Source organism: Populus euphratica, unplaced genomic scaffold, assembly GCF_000495115.2.
Source record: "Populus euphratica unplaced genomic scaffold, PopEup_1.0 scaffold89.1, whole genome shotgun sequence".
NCBI lineage: Eukaryota > Viridiplantae > Streptophyta > Magnoliopsida > Malpighiales > Salicaceae > Populus > Populus euphratica.
In genome coordinates, this window is record NW_011499970.1 from 679,156 (window position 1) to 696,176 (window position 17,021).

The 17,021-nt window shown below is 35.8% G+C and overlaps 3 protein-coding genes across 3 annotated transcripts in view; all 3 read right to left on the minus strand.

Moving 5' to 3' along the window:
- Positions 1–4,898, minus strand: part of LOC105139249 (uncharacterized) — a 34,818-nt gene extending 29,920 nt beyond the window's left edge. The window contains exon 1 of the mRNA XM_011045624.1: positions 4,804–4,898. The gene's annotated coding sequence lies outside the window, so the exon portion shown is untranslated. The remainder of the gene's footprint in view (positions 1–4,803) is intronic.
- LOC105139246 (uncharacterized) lies at positions 194–1,330 on the minus strand. The gene has a single exon (XM_011045622.1). The coding sequence runs from the start codon at positions 1,307–1,309 to the stop codon at positions 368–370; it is 942 nt and encodes a 313-aa protein (XP_011043924.1). The 5' UTR covers positions 1,310–1,330; the 3' UTR covers positions 194–367.
- On the minus strand, positions 1,319–3,020 carry LOC105139245 (uncharacterized). The gene is made up of 3 exons (XM_011045621.1): positions 2,933–3,020; positions 2,745–2,821; positions 1,319–2,366 (listed from the first exon to the last, which is right to left on the minus strand). Exon 3 carries the CDS (start codon positions 2,354–2,356, stop codon positions 1,331–1,333), a length of 1,026 nt encoding a protein of 341 aa, XP_011043923.1. The 5' UTR covers positions 2,357–2,366; positions 2,745–2,821; positions 2,933–3,020; the 3' UTR covers positions 1,319–1,330.
- Positions 4,899–17,021: the final 12,123 nt, after the last annotated feature.

Genomic DNA, 17,021 nt, shown 5'->3' on the forward strand with positions numbered 1-17,021 from the left:
AAAAGAGAATAAGAATAATAAAATTTAATTTCATGATTGTTTAATCATCATAATTTTAATACCATATTAAAAAAAATTCAACTCAATAGTTTAAGTTGTTATGTGAAGCTAATTTATATTATTTATATATATATATATATATATATATATATCACTCCAAAATATATATTAAAATTGATTATTAACAACATTATTAAGAGAAAACAAAGTCACACTTGCACACTCAAAACCAAATAACATCCTGATAATTAAAATAAGAACTCCAAACTTAATCTAGTCCAGGAGTCAAAGACGGAGGAAAACAAAAATGACTGCAAGTTAAAACAAGATCATTCAATGGACTTTCCGGGTACATATGGAGGCAGCATCAATTGGTTAAGCATTGCTCACTCAAGCCAAGATGAGCCATGAGAAGGCAAACATGAGTGAGTAACTCCCCACCTCGTGTTAGTGCTTGAGCATGCTCTTTCCATCCACAATGACTTGCAGCGTACGTTAACATTTCTACCCAAACCGTGCTTATCATCTCCCACTTTCGTTTATTTTCCCAACCATCCTGTGTCTCAAGTGACTGCAATGACTTGGCAAGCTTGAAACCAGCGCACAGCACCGACACTTTACCCGAGCTGTCTTCAAGTTGCAAAATAGTCTCATAGGAATCCCATGAATTATTTCGACCAGAGATGATATTGAGCAATAATTCAGAATGTTGGTTGACATCGCTGCAGGTTTGGGTGTACCTTTCTTTACCGATCCCTCTAGGTAGCAAAAAGGGGCAATCACGCAGAAGATACACCATGTAATTGGAAAACGATATGCTCATTTTGGTGTTTGGATGACCATTTTTTCGGACATCATCATGGTAACAAATATCGGTAGCAATGTGCCACGTAAGGAGGCTGTCATTAAAATCTGGAGATTTCACACTTCCACCAATTTTTTCAAGGCATCCCTCTCTTCCGATCACCTGATCACCTCTCTCTGATAATATCTCATGTAAATCATTCTTTCCTGGATCATGATAGCGCATCCGATAACTATATCTTGTACGTTTATCTAGGAGATGTTGGAAGATCAAATGTTTCATATCAGCACTGATATCCTCCCAACTAAGAATGTGGCTTTTCCCAAGCAACTTCTTAAGAGAAATGCTGGTCAAGGAGTTTTCACTTAACTGAGATTTTATCAGGTTGTGTTGTGCCATTGATCTTGCCCACCTTTTGTCATTGTGAAGAAATGACAGGAATCGTGAAATAGTTTGATACACAGAATTGAAAAATGGCTTCTTTTGCCCACTAAGCCAGAGCATTGCCCAGTCAGAGAAAAGAAGCTAAACTACTGAATAAATCTCAATAATGATGGCTCCCACCAACAAGAAGTATGATATGGTTATTTCAGTTGTTAAATAGGCATGGTTGTTTCTGGACATACCTAGTGAGAAGGCAAGTAGCGCAGAAACAAAACATAAGAAGCTGAGAGCACGAAAAATGATGCGTGACGAACAAACCCTCGTCACCTTCGTATAAAGCACATCGTACATAAATCCCATCTCAACTTCAATTAATTTGAAGGCTTCCGTTGCTTTCTTGTCTCTTAGGATAATATGAGTAGCCAAATGATTAGAATCGGCAAGAACAAGATCTGCAAATAGTACTCTGAACATCTGAAAAAACAGTTTTGCCTCGTGGAGAAATTTAGCCTCAGGTATTATGTCTCTCAAGCCTAGTCTTTCAGTCAGTCGTTCAGCAGTCATTCCAAACAACTCGGAGTTTGAAAATTCATCAAATTTGAGACGTAATTCATTCATCTCACTATATTCAGATTTCCTGATCTGCTCCGAGCTTGCTGACCTCAGAACCCAATTCCTTTCTCCATATTTAACAATTCCAGTAACAAAGATGGGAATGGCTACAAATAACAGAGGATCCTTACTCCACCATGACCTCGAAAAGGCATAAAAAGCCACAGCAACTTGGCTTCCTAGCACCAACAGATGTCTTAACCACAATTCGTTGTCTTCCATTGAATATGCGGTGATAGTGTCCGGGCCACCGAGGTGCACAAGGAGGACCGGTGCCCAAAATGCCGGGATCAATCCTCGATTTGAATTTATACAATTCGTTTCTGAATCTCCAAGCTTTTGAGCCAAGATACCCAATGAAAATGTTGCCACCCAATCTGCTGACAAGTATGCTAACCAAACAAGAATTCCGAGCCAGAATCCTGCCGTATACTTTCGTCTACGCCCAAAGATTATAAGAAAAATTTGAAGAAAGAGACTAAGCAACATCACCATGCGAAGCTCCCATCCGTTCCATAGTCTTTCAACAGTTTCGGACACCTTATGAATGCCCATGTTTGATTTCCTTCAATTAGACCAGGTGCCCACAACCAAAAAAAAAGAGGCATATTCAGCACAACTAAAGGCACATCAAAGAAAATGCTAGTAATCACATAACAATTTACACGGTGATTATAATTCAAGTAATTCAGAAAAAAAAAAAAACCAGCATAAATTTAAAACAGGAATCACCCACAAAATTCCTTCCTGAGCTCCCTCAAATCTCAATTATGCTCAACAAATCAAATTATCAGGATTAATTACCAAAACGTGCTACCTATATATTCTACCACCATTTATTATCCCATCATGAATTTAGTTTCAGTTCTCTTCTCCTATGAAAAGAATAAATATTTAATAAAAGAAATGGAAGATAGACACATTAACTCACATCTCAACGTGCCTGAAGAATAATGCTTGAGGACTCGGCGAGCAATTTGAGTTTTGCTTCAATTCCTGTGCCACCAAATTGTGTTTTATTTACAGTAATGGTGTGACGTTATGAATTTGTATACATATATTTTAGCACTTAAATCGTAAGTAGTTATTGATAAGAAAAAACAGAATAATACTTTAATCACAAGTTAAAATTCAGGTAAGCTAGCTGTTAAAGCAAGCTGCTCGTCATGAACATAAGTACTTACAACTAAAAGCAAAGCTTATTCTTGAACAGGAAAAAAAACTCAACCCAAAACTTCAAGAAAAGTGTAAGAAATTGAGCACCTACCACATAATTATTTACTTTTCTTGTCCCAAGCTAACATCATCAATTTTGAATAGCTAGCACCGTTATATATATTTGGTTAGAGTTTTAGATTTTTCTTTCTAGTTAACGAAACAATCACGAATTAATTTCACCAAGTCAAAATAATGTACACAAAACTTGATAAAAATGTATACCACATACAAGTATTATAAATAAAAAGGTAACTTCTCTAAATGTATTTATTTATTTTTCTCATGAACTTACATCAATATTTTTAATCTGAGAATTTTGTATAAATAAATAATAATAGTATTTATTAAGTGGAATATTAAAATAAAAAGTAAAAAAATGTGGGATGACTATTAATTCTACTATTGATTATATATTAATGAAGTATAAATAATAAAAGCTGATAAGATATTGGTCAAGTTTAGGGCTGGATTGTTAGTTAATTATTTACGAATAGGAGAGATATATTAAGCAATTGTTATTGCTAATAAGAACATGAGATAAATAAATATAGAAATCAGATGAATTAATAGAAAACTTACTTACATAACAACATTTCTAATACAAAATAAAGCATTAAAAATTATGTTATAAAAATACCATAAGAATACAATTAAATCAGTTAATTATTTATGATCCTTAATATTTTAAAAAATAATATAAATTATATTTTAGAATTTCACTTAACAACATAAATTTTTTAGTTGAGATTTAAAAAAAACATTAAATAAATTCAAATAATAAAATAAAAGCTAAAAATCTTATGGAAACAATCATTATTATGTTAAATAATAATATAAATTATATCTTACGATTTTATAAGGTAGCATGAGTTTATGTAAGTTTTGAGTGTAAAGAGCTTTTACTTGAAAGGAAATATTAAAGAATAATATAAATTATATCTTGAGATATTATATATATAACAGTTTAAGATTTTGAATTGAATTGATTTTTTAACGTATTATATTTTTTAAAACAATTTAACCATGAAAAACACCCTGAAATCACAAAAACATTAATTATATATGAAAAGTAATTCATAATATATTTACTAGGATTCAAGAAAATCCTATATGCATTTAGTGCTTCCAATTATCTACCTTTAAAATTTTAATTATCATTAAAATATTTGATTAAATTATTTGACTCATAAAAATTAATTTAGTAATTAACATTATTATTTCGGTAGTCAATTATATATGTCATGTGATAGTGCCATCCTATTGTATTTAAGTGAATCAAATTTAGGTTTCTTCAACACTTTCGAACACCTTATGGATGCCCATGTTAGTTTGATTTCCTTCCATTAGAACAAGTGCCAACAACCAAAATAATAATAATAATAAAAAAAAATCTTAATTAGCACAACTTCTAGATAAAAGAAATAACCTTGAACTAAAGAAACATCGAAGAAAATGATAATGATAGTAATCACATAATCTACTAAGTGATTATAATTCAAGTAATTCAGATAACAAGCCAACATGAATTTAAAACATGAATCACTCTCATATTTCCTCTCTCGATGGTTATCTAAAACAAAAAAACTCACAAATTTCCCTGCGTGAGCTCCCTTTACTATGCTCAATAATTCTCATGATTATATAACAGAATGTGCCACCTACATATTAAACCAACATTTATTTTCCCATCTTAAATTTGGTTTCAGCTGTCGTCTCCTTTGACAAGTACAAATATAAAATAAAAGAAATAGAAGATAGACACATTCACTCCCATCTCAACGTACCTGAAGAATAATGCTCGAGGACTCGACGAACAACCTGAGTTTTGCTTCAATTGCTGTGCCAGCAAAGTGTGTTTTATTCAAAGCACTGAAATCATAGGTTGTTATTTATAAGAAAAAATGGAATAAATATTTTACTTTCATCACAAGTTAAAACTTCGGTAAGCTTCCAGTTCTTTAAAGATGCAATTCACGACTATAAATTCTTACAGCTGAAATAAAAGCTTATTCTTGAACAGGAAAAAAAGAAAGAAAGAATAAAAGATTTTTTCATGTCTAAAATAAAATTCTTTAGGTATGTTTAGAAATGTTATTACGGTTATTTTTTAAAATATTTTTTACTCAGAAATACATCAAAGTAATATTTATTTATTTTTTAAAAATTATTTTTGATATTTGTGTATTAATATTTTAAAACACTAAAAAAATATTAATTTTAAATATAAATAAAATTTAAATTTTTAAAAAATACATGTTGGATCGCTTTACCAAATTAACTAAAGCTTATTCTTGAACCGGAAACAAATAAATAAATAAAAGACCTTTTTCTTATTTCAAGCTAAATTCATCAATGTTGATCAGCTAGCACTATCAAATACACGCATATACGTATATTTCATGGTTGTTAATCTTCCAAAAAGAGAGCATAAATTTCTTCCCCTCCTTAGAAGCAACAATTCTCATGCAAACGTCAACTATCGTCAGAAGGCATGTAGAATAGTATTGTACTGAAACTTTCTGTAAACATACATAAGGTCATGAGCTTGTCAAGATAGATTTTGTCAATTTTAGCCTTCGCTTTTTGTAGTTTGTATAGGGAGTCCAACTTGGGGGCTTTACTTCATGTTTCCTTGTGTTGATTGGTTAAGCTTGGACCCTTGCCTGTGGCTTTTTGCCTCTCTTTTTTATCAGAAAATTAAAACAGAGATAAACCAATCTTTCTTTCAATATCTTGCTTAAACTTCCTGTTTTTTGTAATGAGAGTTGGGGGTATAACAGGGTCTTAAAAGTTGAAAAGGCCACTTGGAGGTCACATGACCACTTTTTTTTTCCCCCAATGAAAACAGAAAATTCATTTTATTGAAAGAAAATTAAAATTCCAAAGAAGGAAATCCCAGATATTCAAAAAGAGAAAGAACAGCTTTTGTAACAATTAAGCCAAAACTTTAAATGATTAGGCAGCAAAATTAAAGCTAGTAGTAATTGTAACAATGTTTGCTTACAATTTACAAAAGAGGACAATTTTTTCTTTCAGAATAATTCACTTTCTCTTGTCACAAGGTAAAGCTGTACGCTGCAGGCTTCTAATTAGCCTATGATTATTGTTGGGAATACTAAAGCTTTGATACCAATTTGTTGATAATTCCAGAGCTTTGATATCACTTGTTAGGACCACAAAGAACCGTTGATTTTTGCTCAGAGGCTAAGCACAACAAGTTTAACATGTTTCAGCAATTTATCTACATCCACGGAGCAGCCGCCAATATTATTGGATAGGAGAAACAGCAATTGATCTGCATAGTCTGTCTTCCCATCAGATGCTCGTGCTAGCTAAAACCAAATGCTTACAACCTGCAACATTTCCAAGCTTAACCCAGCATAGATTATACCTCATCGATGAAGTTGTCTACATCTACTTCTCCACCAGAGAAAACCAAGTAGTAACTGTTACTATAAACCAGGGTTGAACGCTTCCTCACGAAAAGTGTTCATCGACTACTTTATCCGTTTTCTGGATGCACATCAAGTCATCTCCAATGTTTATGTTTGTCATTATCTACGAGCTCCTGGTCAAGTTTATAGCTACTTGCCAAATCTTTCTAGTTTTCCTAAGAAAATTATCTAACCATGTCCAAGTCATGAACTGGTTCAACCACCAGAGTCAACAAGGCAGCCCTCTTCATATACTAGAGGATCATTTCAACCAGATAACTTTCCATGCCACTTATAAAGAGTATTCACGCTTGTCTAATTAACTTCATTCTTCTTTTGAGCTTTGTAGCCATGAATGATCAGCTAGGCCTTTCTCTAAGTATAGGCTTACAGAAAAGCCACTTATATGTTCTCCAGGTTTTCTCATATTGCTCACGTATGCTTAATAACATATTAATTTAGTCAAAATATGATGTCAATCTTCTGCAATTAACCTGAATCTAGCATCTCTAAAAAAATCACATTTCCATCATACCCTTCAACATGCAAAGCCCAATCGGCCCTTCGCAGATCAACTTTCTAGACTATCAACATTTAAAATGGACTTTAACATATACAATATAATATATCACTGTAATAACACTTTCACTAAATAACTTTCTAGAAAAGATTGGAAAGATCATAATAGTACAGTTTAAAATTCAATCTCCTTAAATAAAGCTGGACTATATTTAATTCCTCATACTAAATTTTTGTACGTGTAACCAGTACCTACATATGGACAATATAATTGTTCAAAAAAAATTTCACATTTCGCCTTCTAGTTGTGTTGTGACTGTTCTTGAAAATTTTTCTATCACATATTTCGTTACGAACATTGTTATAACTCAATTTTTGATAAAAATAAATCCATCAAAAAAATAAAATGAATAAAAAAAATGAGATTTGGATCTAAACAACACAAATTAAAAGTTAATTTTGCCGATCAGACCACCCATGCGTGCAATGATCGGTCTCCACGACCGCCATCACCACCTTCTCAAACCGTTCCCACCATTGGCAGGTCATAGAGACGGGAAGGCACCACCACCCATACCCTTGCAATGGCAGGACTCCGGGAGTTCGAGTCCTTGTCAAACACCAACGCCTAGAGAACCCACCAAAGCAGCTATGGCTGAGGGGGACGAAAAAAAGAAAAAGGAGAGGAAAAAAAAAAGAGAGAGAAAAAAAGGAGAGAAACAGAAGAACAGAGCGAACAAACGACAGAGAGAGAGAGAGAGAACAACATAAAGACAAGAGAAGAAGAAACAAAGTGGAGGAGAAAGCAGAAGGAGGAAGCCCAGTTCCCCAGCAACGAGCAGCAGGTAAGCCATCTTCTCCCTATCTGTTTTGCAAATTTAATTAACCTAATACTGGTATGTGCCAGTAAGCGGGCCGGGCGGGATGTATCCAGCCCAAGACCATACGGCTGGCTGGATCCAGCACAGTGTAATAGAAATTCTTTTTATTTATTAAAAATTAAAAAAAGATAGCCATGTATACATTTCATGTTTGGTTAGTATTATGATAGTTTTTTTTGTTGTGATTTGATAAAAATTATTTTATAAAAAATATATTTGGTTGAGGTTGGTTTGGTATTTATATATGTTTGGTTAAAATTGTAGTTGAAATTGAAATTAAATAACAGAGTAGTTTAATGTGCTTAGTTAAGAATGTTTTTTAAATTGAAATTGTAAAATAATTTCAAAAAATATATATTAACATTCATAGTTTTTAATTTAAATATTGTAAATTTAACTACTTCTATTAAATCATAAAATAAATAAAATTTTATACAAAATATTTTTTTATTTTTTTAATATTAAACTATCTATAATTTCATTATGTGTGAAATATATTCGACAAGGACTATTGTTTCCTTAGTTTTTTAAGCGAGCAACAATATCAAGTAAAATATCATCAGGAATAAAATTATAATTGCGATCTCTGTCTAGTTTATCATTAGTGTTATTGAATAATGTTAAACACTAATTTTTTTAAATAAAACATAATTAAAAATACAAAATTAAATTTTTTATTTTATTTTACTAGGTCAGATAGGTTAATAGTTATGTTTTAAAATATATTAAAATAACATATTTTTTATTTTATACAATTTATTTTTGATATTAATATATAAAAATTTAATTTAATTTTTATTTAAAAAATAGTAAAATAACAATAATTTAACCATAATACAAACATGTCCATAATCATTATTTATAAGAAGAAAGTTAGTGATGAGTTGGTATTATCATATAAAAAAAATCTCATTAATAGTAGACTATAATAAATTATTTTATTTGGTATTTTATAGATTTAATTTATTACAATGGGTAAGGCCCACTGATAGCTCAGTTATTTACTAAAAACAAGTGAGAAGCATATAGTGTCTGTACTTTTTGAATTTTTTTTTCTTTACTTATTTCGTTTGAGTTGATCATGATCCACGAGGGAGAAAGACAATTGATTCGATACAGAAAATCGCCACTACTTTGCTACTAGTAAGCCAAATCACAGCCCTGTCGGACAAGAGAAGCACAGTGATAGAATAACAGTCAAGCAAGACAGCTCCAACCAGCAACAAGTAAGATATCATCGTATCCTTTTTTGAATAGACGTTCTTTCTCGTCGTCATCATTGAGAAGATGACTAATGCAGAAACAGAGGATAAGCAGGTGATAGAGTGGAGAATGAGGCGTGGCCAAGAAATCTCTGTCATCTAAGAATAAATCCGATCATACAGGAATCCCAGCTCTATTTCTATCAACTGGAAGGCTTGTTCCGCAGTTTTCTTAAAAACCAAATCATAGGTCTTGTTTTGATCAAAATCGAAGACAAGAAAATTTGTGGACAGCTTCTAGAACGCTTTGACCAAATGACGAGCTTCACGAACAATTCTGACCTCATATGCACTTCTGCTGCTGGATGATATATATTCTCTTCTGATGCTAAAATCCTCTAAGGTTGCTAACCTGAAAGCCCAAATCCTCTCCCCATACTTAATAATTCCTGAAACAAAGATGGGAATGGCTACAAATATGATTGTATCCTTGCTCCATAACTTGAACAGGACATAAGAAGCCGCACCAACTTGGATTACTAGCTCAAGAAGGCGCCTTAGCCATAATTCATTGTCTGCCAATGAATAAGCTGTAATAGTTTCAGGGCCACCGAGTTGAAGAAGAAGGATTGGAGCCCAAAATACAGGAATCATGTTAGGATTTGCAGAGTTGGTTTGGCTGCGAGCTAGGATTCCCCAATGATAGAGTTGCCACCAAGTCTGCTGACAAGTATGCTAACCAAACAACAGAACGAAGCCAGAATCCAGTAAAGCACTTCCGCCGACGACCAAAAATGTCGAGGATAGTTTGCAGAAAGAGACTGAGTAACATCAATATTCGAAGCGTATCCATCGTTGATGACTAGGACATAACAACAAAAAATAATAATAATGGTTGTTCCAAAAGAGAGAGCATAATTCACTTCTTGTTATTTACAACATTCTATAAAATGTTTCTCTGGTTACCATTCATGGCCACTGTTCCAAAAAACTTTTTCAAGCTCTCTACTTTGAGTACCATATCAGCAATCACAAATATTCCAGACTTTCTTCGGACATTAGTATAAATTTCTTGCTCCCCATGGAAGGTACTGCAACTTAATTAAGCATTTAGAAGTAGCTCGAGGAAAAACTGATCGAAGAAGAACACTTTCTGTTGGGAAAACTAGGAATAATCGGACACTAATTTACCCGGATCAATTCAGCGGAATACAATTACAATTCATAAGTCCCAATTCTTTCCCTCTTTATGCAGTAAAATAGAATCAAACAATGATGAAAAATAATGCAAATAATCACAAAATCAACACCAAGATTTTTAACGTGGAAAACCTGATGCGGGAAAAAACATGGGATCATAGTCCAGCTAAAAACTTTCACTATCAACAAATAATAGGTTCACAATCATTCTTACTCAGATTCAACTAAGGGATACAACATATATATCATCAAGAACAACTTATTCTTGGATTACAACAAGATTAAAGGAGAATTATTTGAAAAAAACTCACAAAACTGACAGCCCCGTTTTCTATCAAAACGGTTAGCTTCCACACCACTAAACTTCAATCCAACCGTCCAGAATGAAGATCAACGTGTCTAGAAGCTTCCGTCAAAATCTCAGTCCGATCCAACGGTGAACAAGCTGAAAATAGAAGGAAGAATGCAGGCTGCTCTGCTGCCTTTTCTTCTCTTTTTCTCTCTTGATTTTCTTCTCCTCTCTTCTCCTTTCAAATCTACCGCTACAGTACCCGAACCACATTAATATTAACACCAAGATGACTAATCACATGGTGTGGGACCACACACAACAAATCTCCCCCTCACACACCATGTGAGGAATTCGCTATACCGGCGATCAATATGTAAAATTCAATTTAGGAGGCTCTGACAAGCCTGCTTCCCTTCTGCAGAACTCAAACTTCTCTCTCGGTAGAGGTTTGGTCATCATGTCTGACACGTTGTCATCAGTATGGATCTTCTCAACAATGAATGACTTCATCTCCATAGCATCTCGAATTCATTGATATCTAACTTCAATGTGCTTTGATCGAGAGTGAAAAGTAGGATGCTTACTGAGATGGATTGCACTTTGACTATCACAGTGCAACACAAAGTTCTCTTGAACTAGGCCAAGTTCATGCAAGAACTTCTTCATCCATAACAACTCTTTGCCCCATTCAGTAAGAGCAATATATTTGGCCTCTGTAGTGGATAATGCAACACATTTTTGCAACCTTGATTGCCATAAGACTGCTCCCCCTGCAAAGTTCATCAAGTTTCCTGATGTGGACTTTCTAGAATCAACATCACCAGCCATATCTGCATCTGTGTATCCATCCAACACAGGTTTATCATTACCAAAACATAAGCTGAAACTACAAGTACCTTTGAGATATCTGAGTATCCATTTCACTGTTGACCAGTGTTCTTTACCAGGATTGGAAAGGAATCGACTAACCACACCAACTGCATGAGTTATATCCGGCCTTGTGCAAACCATGACATACATCAAGCTACCAACTGCGGATGCATAAGGAACCTTTTTCATCTCATCTTTTTCTTCATCACTTGAAGGACACTGTTTAGAACTTAGTTTAAAGTGGCTTGCAAGTGGAGAACAAACAGGTTTGGAGTTGCCCATGTTGAATCTCTCAAGTACCTTTTGAACATATCTCTCTTAAGATAGCCAAAGTTTTTCCTTTTTTTTTGTCACGTGTGATCTTCATACCAAGAATCTGTTTTGCTGGTCCCAAGTCTTTCATTGCAAAAGACTTGCTTAACTCTTCCTTCAACATCTAAATCTTCTTAGCATCATGGCCAACAATCAACATATCATCCACATACAACAAGAGAATAATAAAGTTTCCATCTAGAAACCTTTTCATAAATATACAATGATTAAAAGTGGTCCTGTCATAACCATGATCCACCATAAAAGAATCAAACTTCTTATACCATTGTCTTGGAGCTTGCTTTAACCTATATAAGCTTTTTTTCAACTTACAAACTAACTGCTCTTTACCTTTTGCTTCAAACCCTTTAGGCTGCTCCATGTAGATCTCCTCATCCAAATCACCATAGAGAAAGGTAGTTTTAACATCAAGTTGTTCTACTTCAAAATTCAAACTAGCAGCTAAGCCAAGCACAACTCGGATTGAAGTATACATGCATATTGATCATAATGCATTGCTTTCAACATTGTTAAATCATGTTTTACCATCCTTTAGCTAACATGTTTTCTAACTCTACCTCATTTTGAGTGAGCCTTTGTGGCCTCACTTCCTTTTATAAGTTCTTTTGAGTCATCATCTCTTAGTTAGCGTGCGTTTTTAAACCTTACCTCATTTTGAGTGTGCCTTTGTGCCCTTACTTCCTTTTAAGTGCTCTTTTGAGCCACCATCTCCTAGGTAGCGTGCTTCTTTTAACCCTACCTCATTTTGAGTGTGCCTTTGTGCCCTCACTTCCTTTCATGTGCTCTTTTGAGCCATTATCTCTCGGGTAGCGGGTTTTCTGACCCTACCTCATTTTGAGTGTGCCTTTGTATCATCACTTCCTTTTAAGTGCTCTTTTGAGCCATCATCTCTCGGGTAGCGGGTTTTCTGACCCTACCATATCCTAGGTAGTGTGCTTTTTTAAACCCTACCTCATTTTGAGTGTGCCTCTGTACCCTCATTTCCTTTCATGTGCTCTTTTGAGCCATCATCTCTCGGGTAGCGGGTTTTCTGACCCTACCTCATTTTGAGTGTGCCTTTGTGCCCTCACTTCCTTTTAAGTGCTCTTTTGAGCCACCATCTCCTAGGTAGTGTGTTTTTTTAAACCCTACCTCATTTTGAGTGTGCCTTTGTGCCCTCATTTCCTTTCATGTGCTCTTTTAAGCCATCATTTCTTGGGTAGCGGGTTTTCTAACCCTACCTCATTTTGAGTGTGCCTGTGTGCCCTCATTTCCTTTCATGTGCTCTTTTGAGCCACCATCTCTCGGGTAGCGTGTTTTCTAAGACTACCTCATTTTGAGTGTGCCTTTGGGCCCTACCTCCCTTCTTAGTGCGCCTTCGAGCCTTCACCTCTTAGGTAGTGTGTTTTCCAACCCTACCCCCTTTTTAGTGCGCCTTCGAGCCCTCACCTCATAGGTAGTGTGTTTTCCAATCCTACCTCCCTTTTTAGTGCGCTTTCAAGCCCTCACCTCTTAGGTAGTGTGTTTTCTAACCCTGCCTTTTTTTTACCTCCCTTCTTAGTGCACCTTCGAGCCTTAACCTCTTAGGTAGTGTGTTTTCCAACCCTACCTCCTTTTTTAGTGCATTTTTGAGCCCTTACCTCTTAGATAGTGTGTTTTCCAACCCTACCTCCCTTTTTAGTGCACTTTCTAGCCCTCACCTTTTAGGTAGTGTGTTTTCTAATCCTGCCTCCTTTTTACCTCCCTTCTTAGTGCACCTTCAAGCCCTAACCTCTTAGGTAGTGTGTGCTCCCCTTTTAGTACGCCTTTGAGCACTCACCTCTTAGGTAGTGTGTTTTCCAACCCTACCTTCCTTTTTAGTGCGCCTTTGTGCCCTTACCTCTCAGGTAGTGTGTTTTCCAACCCTGCCTCCCTTTTTAGTGCGTCTTTGAGCCCTAACCTCTTAGGTAGTGTGTTTTCCAACCCTGCCTTCCTTTTTAGTGTGCCTTTGAGCCCTCACCTCTTAGCTAGTGTGTTTTCCAACCCTTCCTCTCTTTTTAGTGCGCTTTCGAACCCTTACCTCTTAGGTAGTGTGTTTTCCAACCCTGCCTCTTTTTTTAGTATGCCTTTGAGCCCTAACCTTTTAGGTAGTGTATTTTCCAACCCTGCCTCCTTTTTAGTGTGCCTTTGTGCTCTCACTTCCTTTTAAGTGCTTTTTTGGGCCACCATCTCCTAGGTAGCGTGCTTTTTTAAATGCTACCTCATTTTGAATGTGCCTTTGTGCCCTCACTTCTTTTTAAGTGCTCTTTTGAGCCACCATATCCTAGGTAGCGTGCTTTTTTAAATGCTACCTCATTTTGAATGTGCCTTTGTGCCCTCACTTCTTTTTAAGTGCTCTTTTGAGCCACCATATCCTAGGTAGCGTGCTTTTTTAAACCCTACCTCATTTTGATTGTGCCTTTGTGCCCTCACTTCCTTTTATGTGCTCTTTTGAGCCACCATCTCATAGGTAGCATGTTTTCTGACCCTACCTCATTTTGAGTATGCTTTTGTGCCCTCACTTTCTTTTACATGCTATTTTGAGTCACCATCTCTTAAGTAACGTGTTTTCAAACCCTACCTCCTTTTTAGTGCGCTTTTGAGCCCTCACCTCTTAGGTAGTGTGTTTTCTAACCTTGCCTTCCTTTTTAGTGCGTCTTTGAGCCCTTACCTCTTAGGTTGTGTTTTTTCCAACCCTACCTCCTCTTTTAGTGCACCTTTGAGCCACCATATCTTAGGTAGCTTATTTTCTGACCCTACCTCATTTTGAGTGTGCCTTTGTGCCCTCACATCTTTTTAAGTGCTCTTTTGGGCCACCATCTCCTAGGTAACGTGCTTTTTTAAACCCTACCTCATTTTGAGTGTGTCTTTGTGCCCTCACTTCTTTTTAAGTGCTCTTTTGAGCCACCATATCCTAGGTAGCATGCTTTTTTAAACCCTACCCCATTTTGATTGTGCCTTTGTGCCCTCACTTCCTTTTATGTGCTCTTTTGAGCCACCATCGCTTAGGTAGCGTGTTTTCTGACCCTACCTCATTTTGAGTATGCCTTTGTGCCCTCACATTCTTGTACGTGCTCTTTTGAGTCACCATCTCTTAAGTAGCGTGTTTTCAAACCCTACCTCCTTTTTAGTGCGCCTTTGAGTCCTCACCTCTTAGGTAGTGCGTTTTCTAACCCTGCATCCTTTTTATGTGCTCCTTTGAGCCCTCACCTTTTAGGTAATGTGTTTTCTAACCCTGCTTTCCTTTTTAGTGCGCCTTTGAGCCCTCACCTCTTAGGTTGTGTGTTTTCCAACTCTGCCTCTTTTTTAGTGCGCCTTTGAGCCACCATATCTTAGGTAGCTTGTTTTCTGACCCTACTTCATTTTGAGCGTGCCTTTGTGCCCTCACTTCCTTTTAAGTGCTCTTTTTGGCCACCATCTCCTAGGTAGCGTGCTTTTTTAAACCCTATCTTATTTTGAGTGTGCCTTTGTGTCCTCACTTCTTTTTAAGTGCTCTTTTGAGCCACCATATCCTAGGTAGCGTGCTTTTTTAAACCCTACCCCATTTTGATTGTGCCTTTGTGCCCTCACTTCCTTTTATGTGCTCTTTTGAGCCACCATCTCTTAGGTAGCGTGTTTTTTGACCCTACCTCATTTTGAGTATGCTTTTGTGCCCTCACTTTCTTGTACGTGATCTTTTGAGTCACCATCTCTTAAGTAGCGTGTTTTCAAACCCTACCTCTTTTTTAGTGCGCCTTTGAGCCCTCATCTCTTAGGTAGTGCGTTTTCTAACCCTGCCTCCTTTTTATGTGCGCCTTTGAGCCCTCACCTTTTAGGTAATGTGTTTTCTAACCCTGCTTTCATTTTTAGTGCGCCTTTGAGTCCTCACCTCTTAGGCTGTGTGTTTTCCAACTCTGCCTCCTTTTTTAGTGCGCCTTTGAGCCACCATATCTTAGGTAGCTTGTTTTCTGACCCTACCTCATTTTGAGTGTACCTTTGTGCCCTCACTTCCTTTTAAGTGCTCTTTTTGGCCACCATCTCCTAGGTAATGTGCTTTTTTAAACCCTACCTTATTTTGAGTGTGCCTTTGTGCCCTCACTTCTTTTTAAGTGCTCTTTTGAGCCACCATATCCTAGGTAGCATGCTTTTTTAAACCCTACCCCATTTTGATTGTGCCTTTGTGCCCTCACTTCTTTTTAAACCCTACCCCATTTTGATTGTGCCTTTGTGCCCTTACTTCCTTTTATGTGCTCTTTTGAGCCACCATCTCTTACGTAGCGTGTTTTCTGACCCTACCTCATTTTGAGTATGCTTTTGTGCCCTCACTTTCTTGTACGTGCTCTTTTGAGTCACCATCTCTTAAGTAGCATGTTTTCAAACCCTACCTCCTTTTTAGTGCGCCTTTGAGCCCTCACCTCTTAGGTAGTGTGTTTTCTAACCCTGCCTCCTTTTTCTGTGCGCCTTTGAGCCCTCACCTTTTAGGTAATGTGTTTTCTAACCCTATGTCGCTACCCGACGTCGGGCGACGGCTCCACTCCTTTTTTTGTTTGTTTTTTTTTTAAAACAAAAGGAATTTAATTTTTTATTTGATTGGGGGGAAATAAAGATTTTATTTGGAGTCGCGATCTAGTAATTTGAGGGAACTAGAAATCCAAAATTAGACACTGGTCCCAGAGATTCAGATACTGAGTTAGTTATGATTAAGGGAAGGTAGACACCACCCTTAAAACATCCTTTCAGAGAAAGGTTACCTTTACTTGTGTGTTTTTCTTATTTTGATTCAAATGCTATTATATTTTGAGCTTATTTGTAAATTTTTAACATGATTAACGTCGGTCCCTAAAAATAGGAGACGCGTTAAAAATGACATCAGTCCCTAAAATTAGGAGACTTTGTCTAAAATGTCGACGTTTATCCCTAAACAGGAGAGTTACGTCTGATTTACCAAAATAAATAATAATGGACATAATCCATATTTGGTATTTAAATTTTTGACATCGATCATTTTCTATAAATAAAAGAGACGTGTTGACAAATAATATGTATTTTATAAAATAAAAATTATTTTGATATCATTCACAAATAGATATATCAATTCTTGAAAATTGGGTTTTTGACCTATGAACAGTGATATGATAAAATGGGTGTTAAATTCGCGTCGTTATTTATTTTGGTTTTCTTTTGTTTTTTTTCACATGCAAAAATTTACAAGTATTTATATATAAAAATATAAAAAAAATACCATAAAATATCATAAAAAATTACCTGAGTACCCTTGTATAGGCAAAAGACTGA

Coding starts and splice junctions, on each gene's coding strand:
- LOC105139245 (XM_011045621.1), bottom strand. CDS start 2,356: ATGGGCATTCATAAGGTGTCCGAAACTGTTGAAAGACTATGGAACGGA.
- LOC105139246 (XM_011045622.1), bottom strand. CDS start 1,309: ATGCTCTGGCTTAGTGGGCAAAAGAAGCCATTTTTCAATTCTGTGTAT.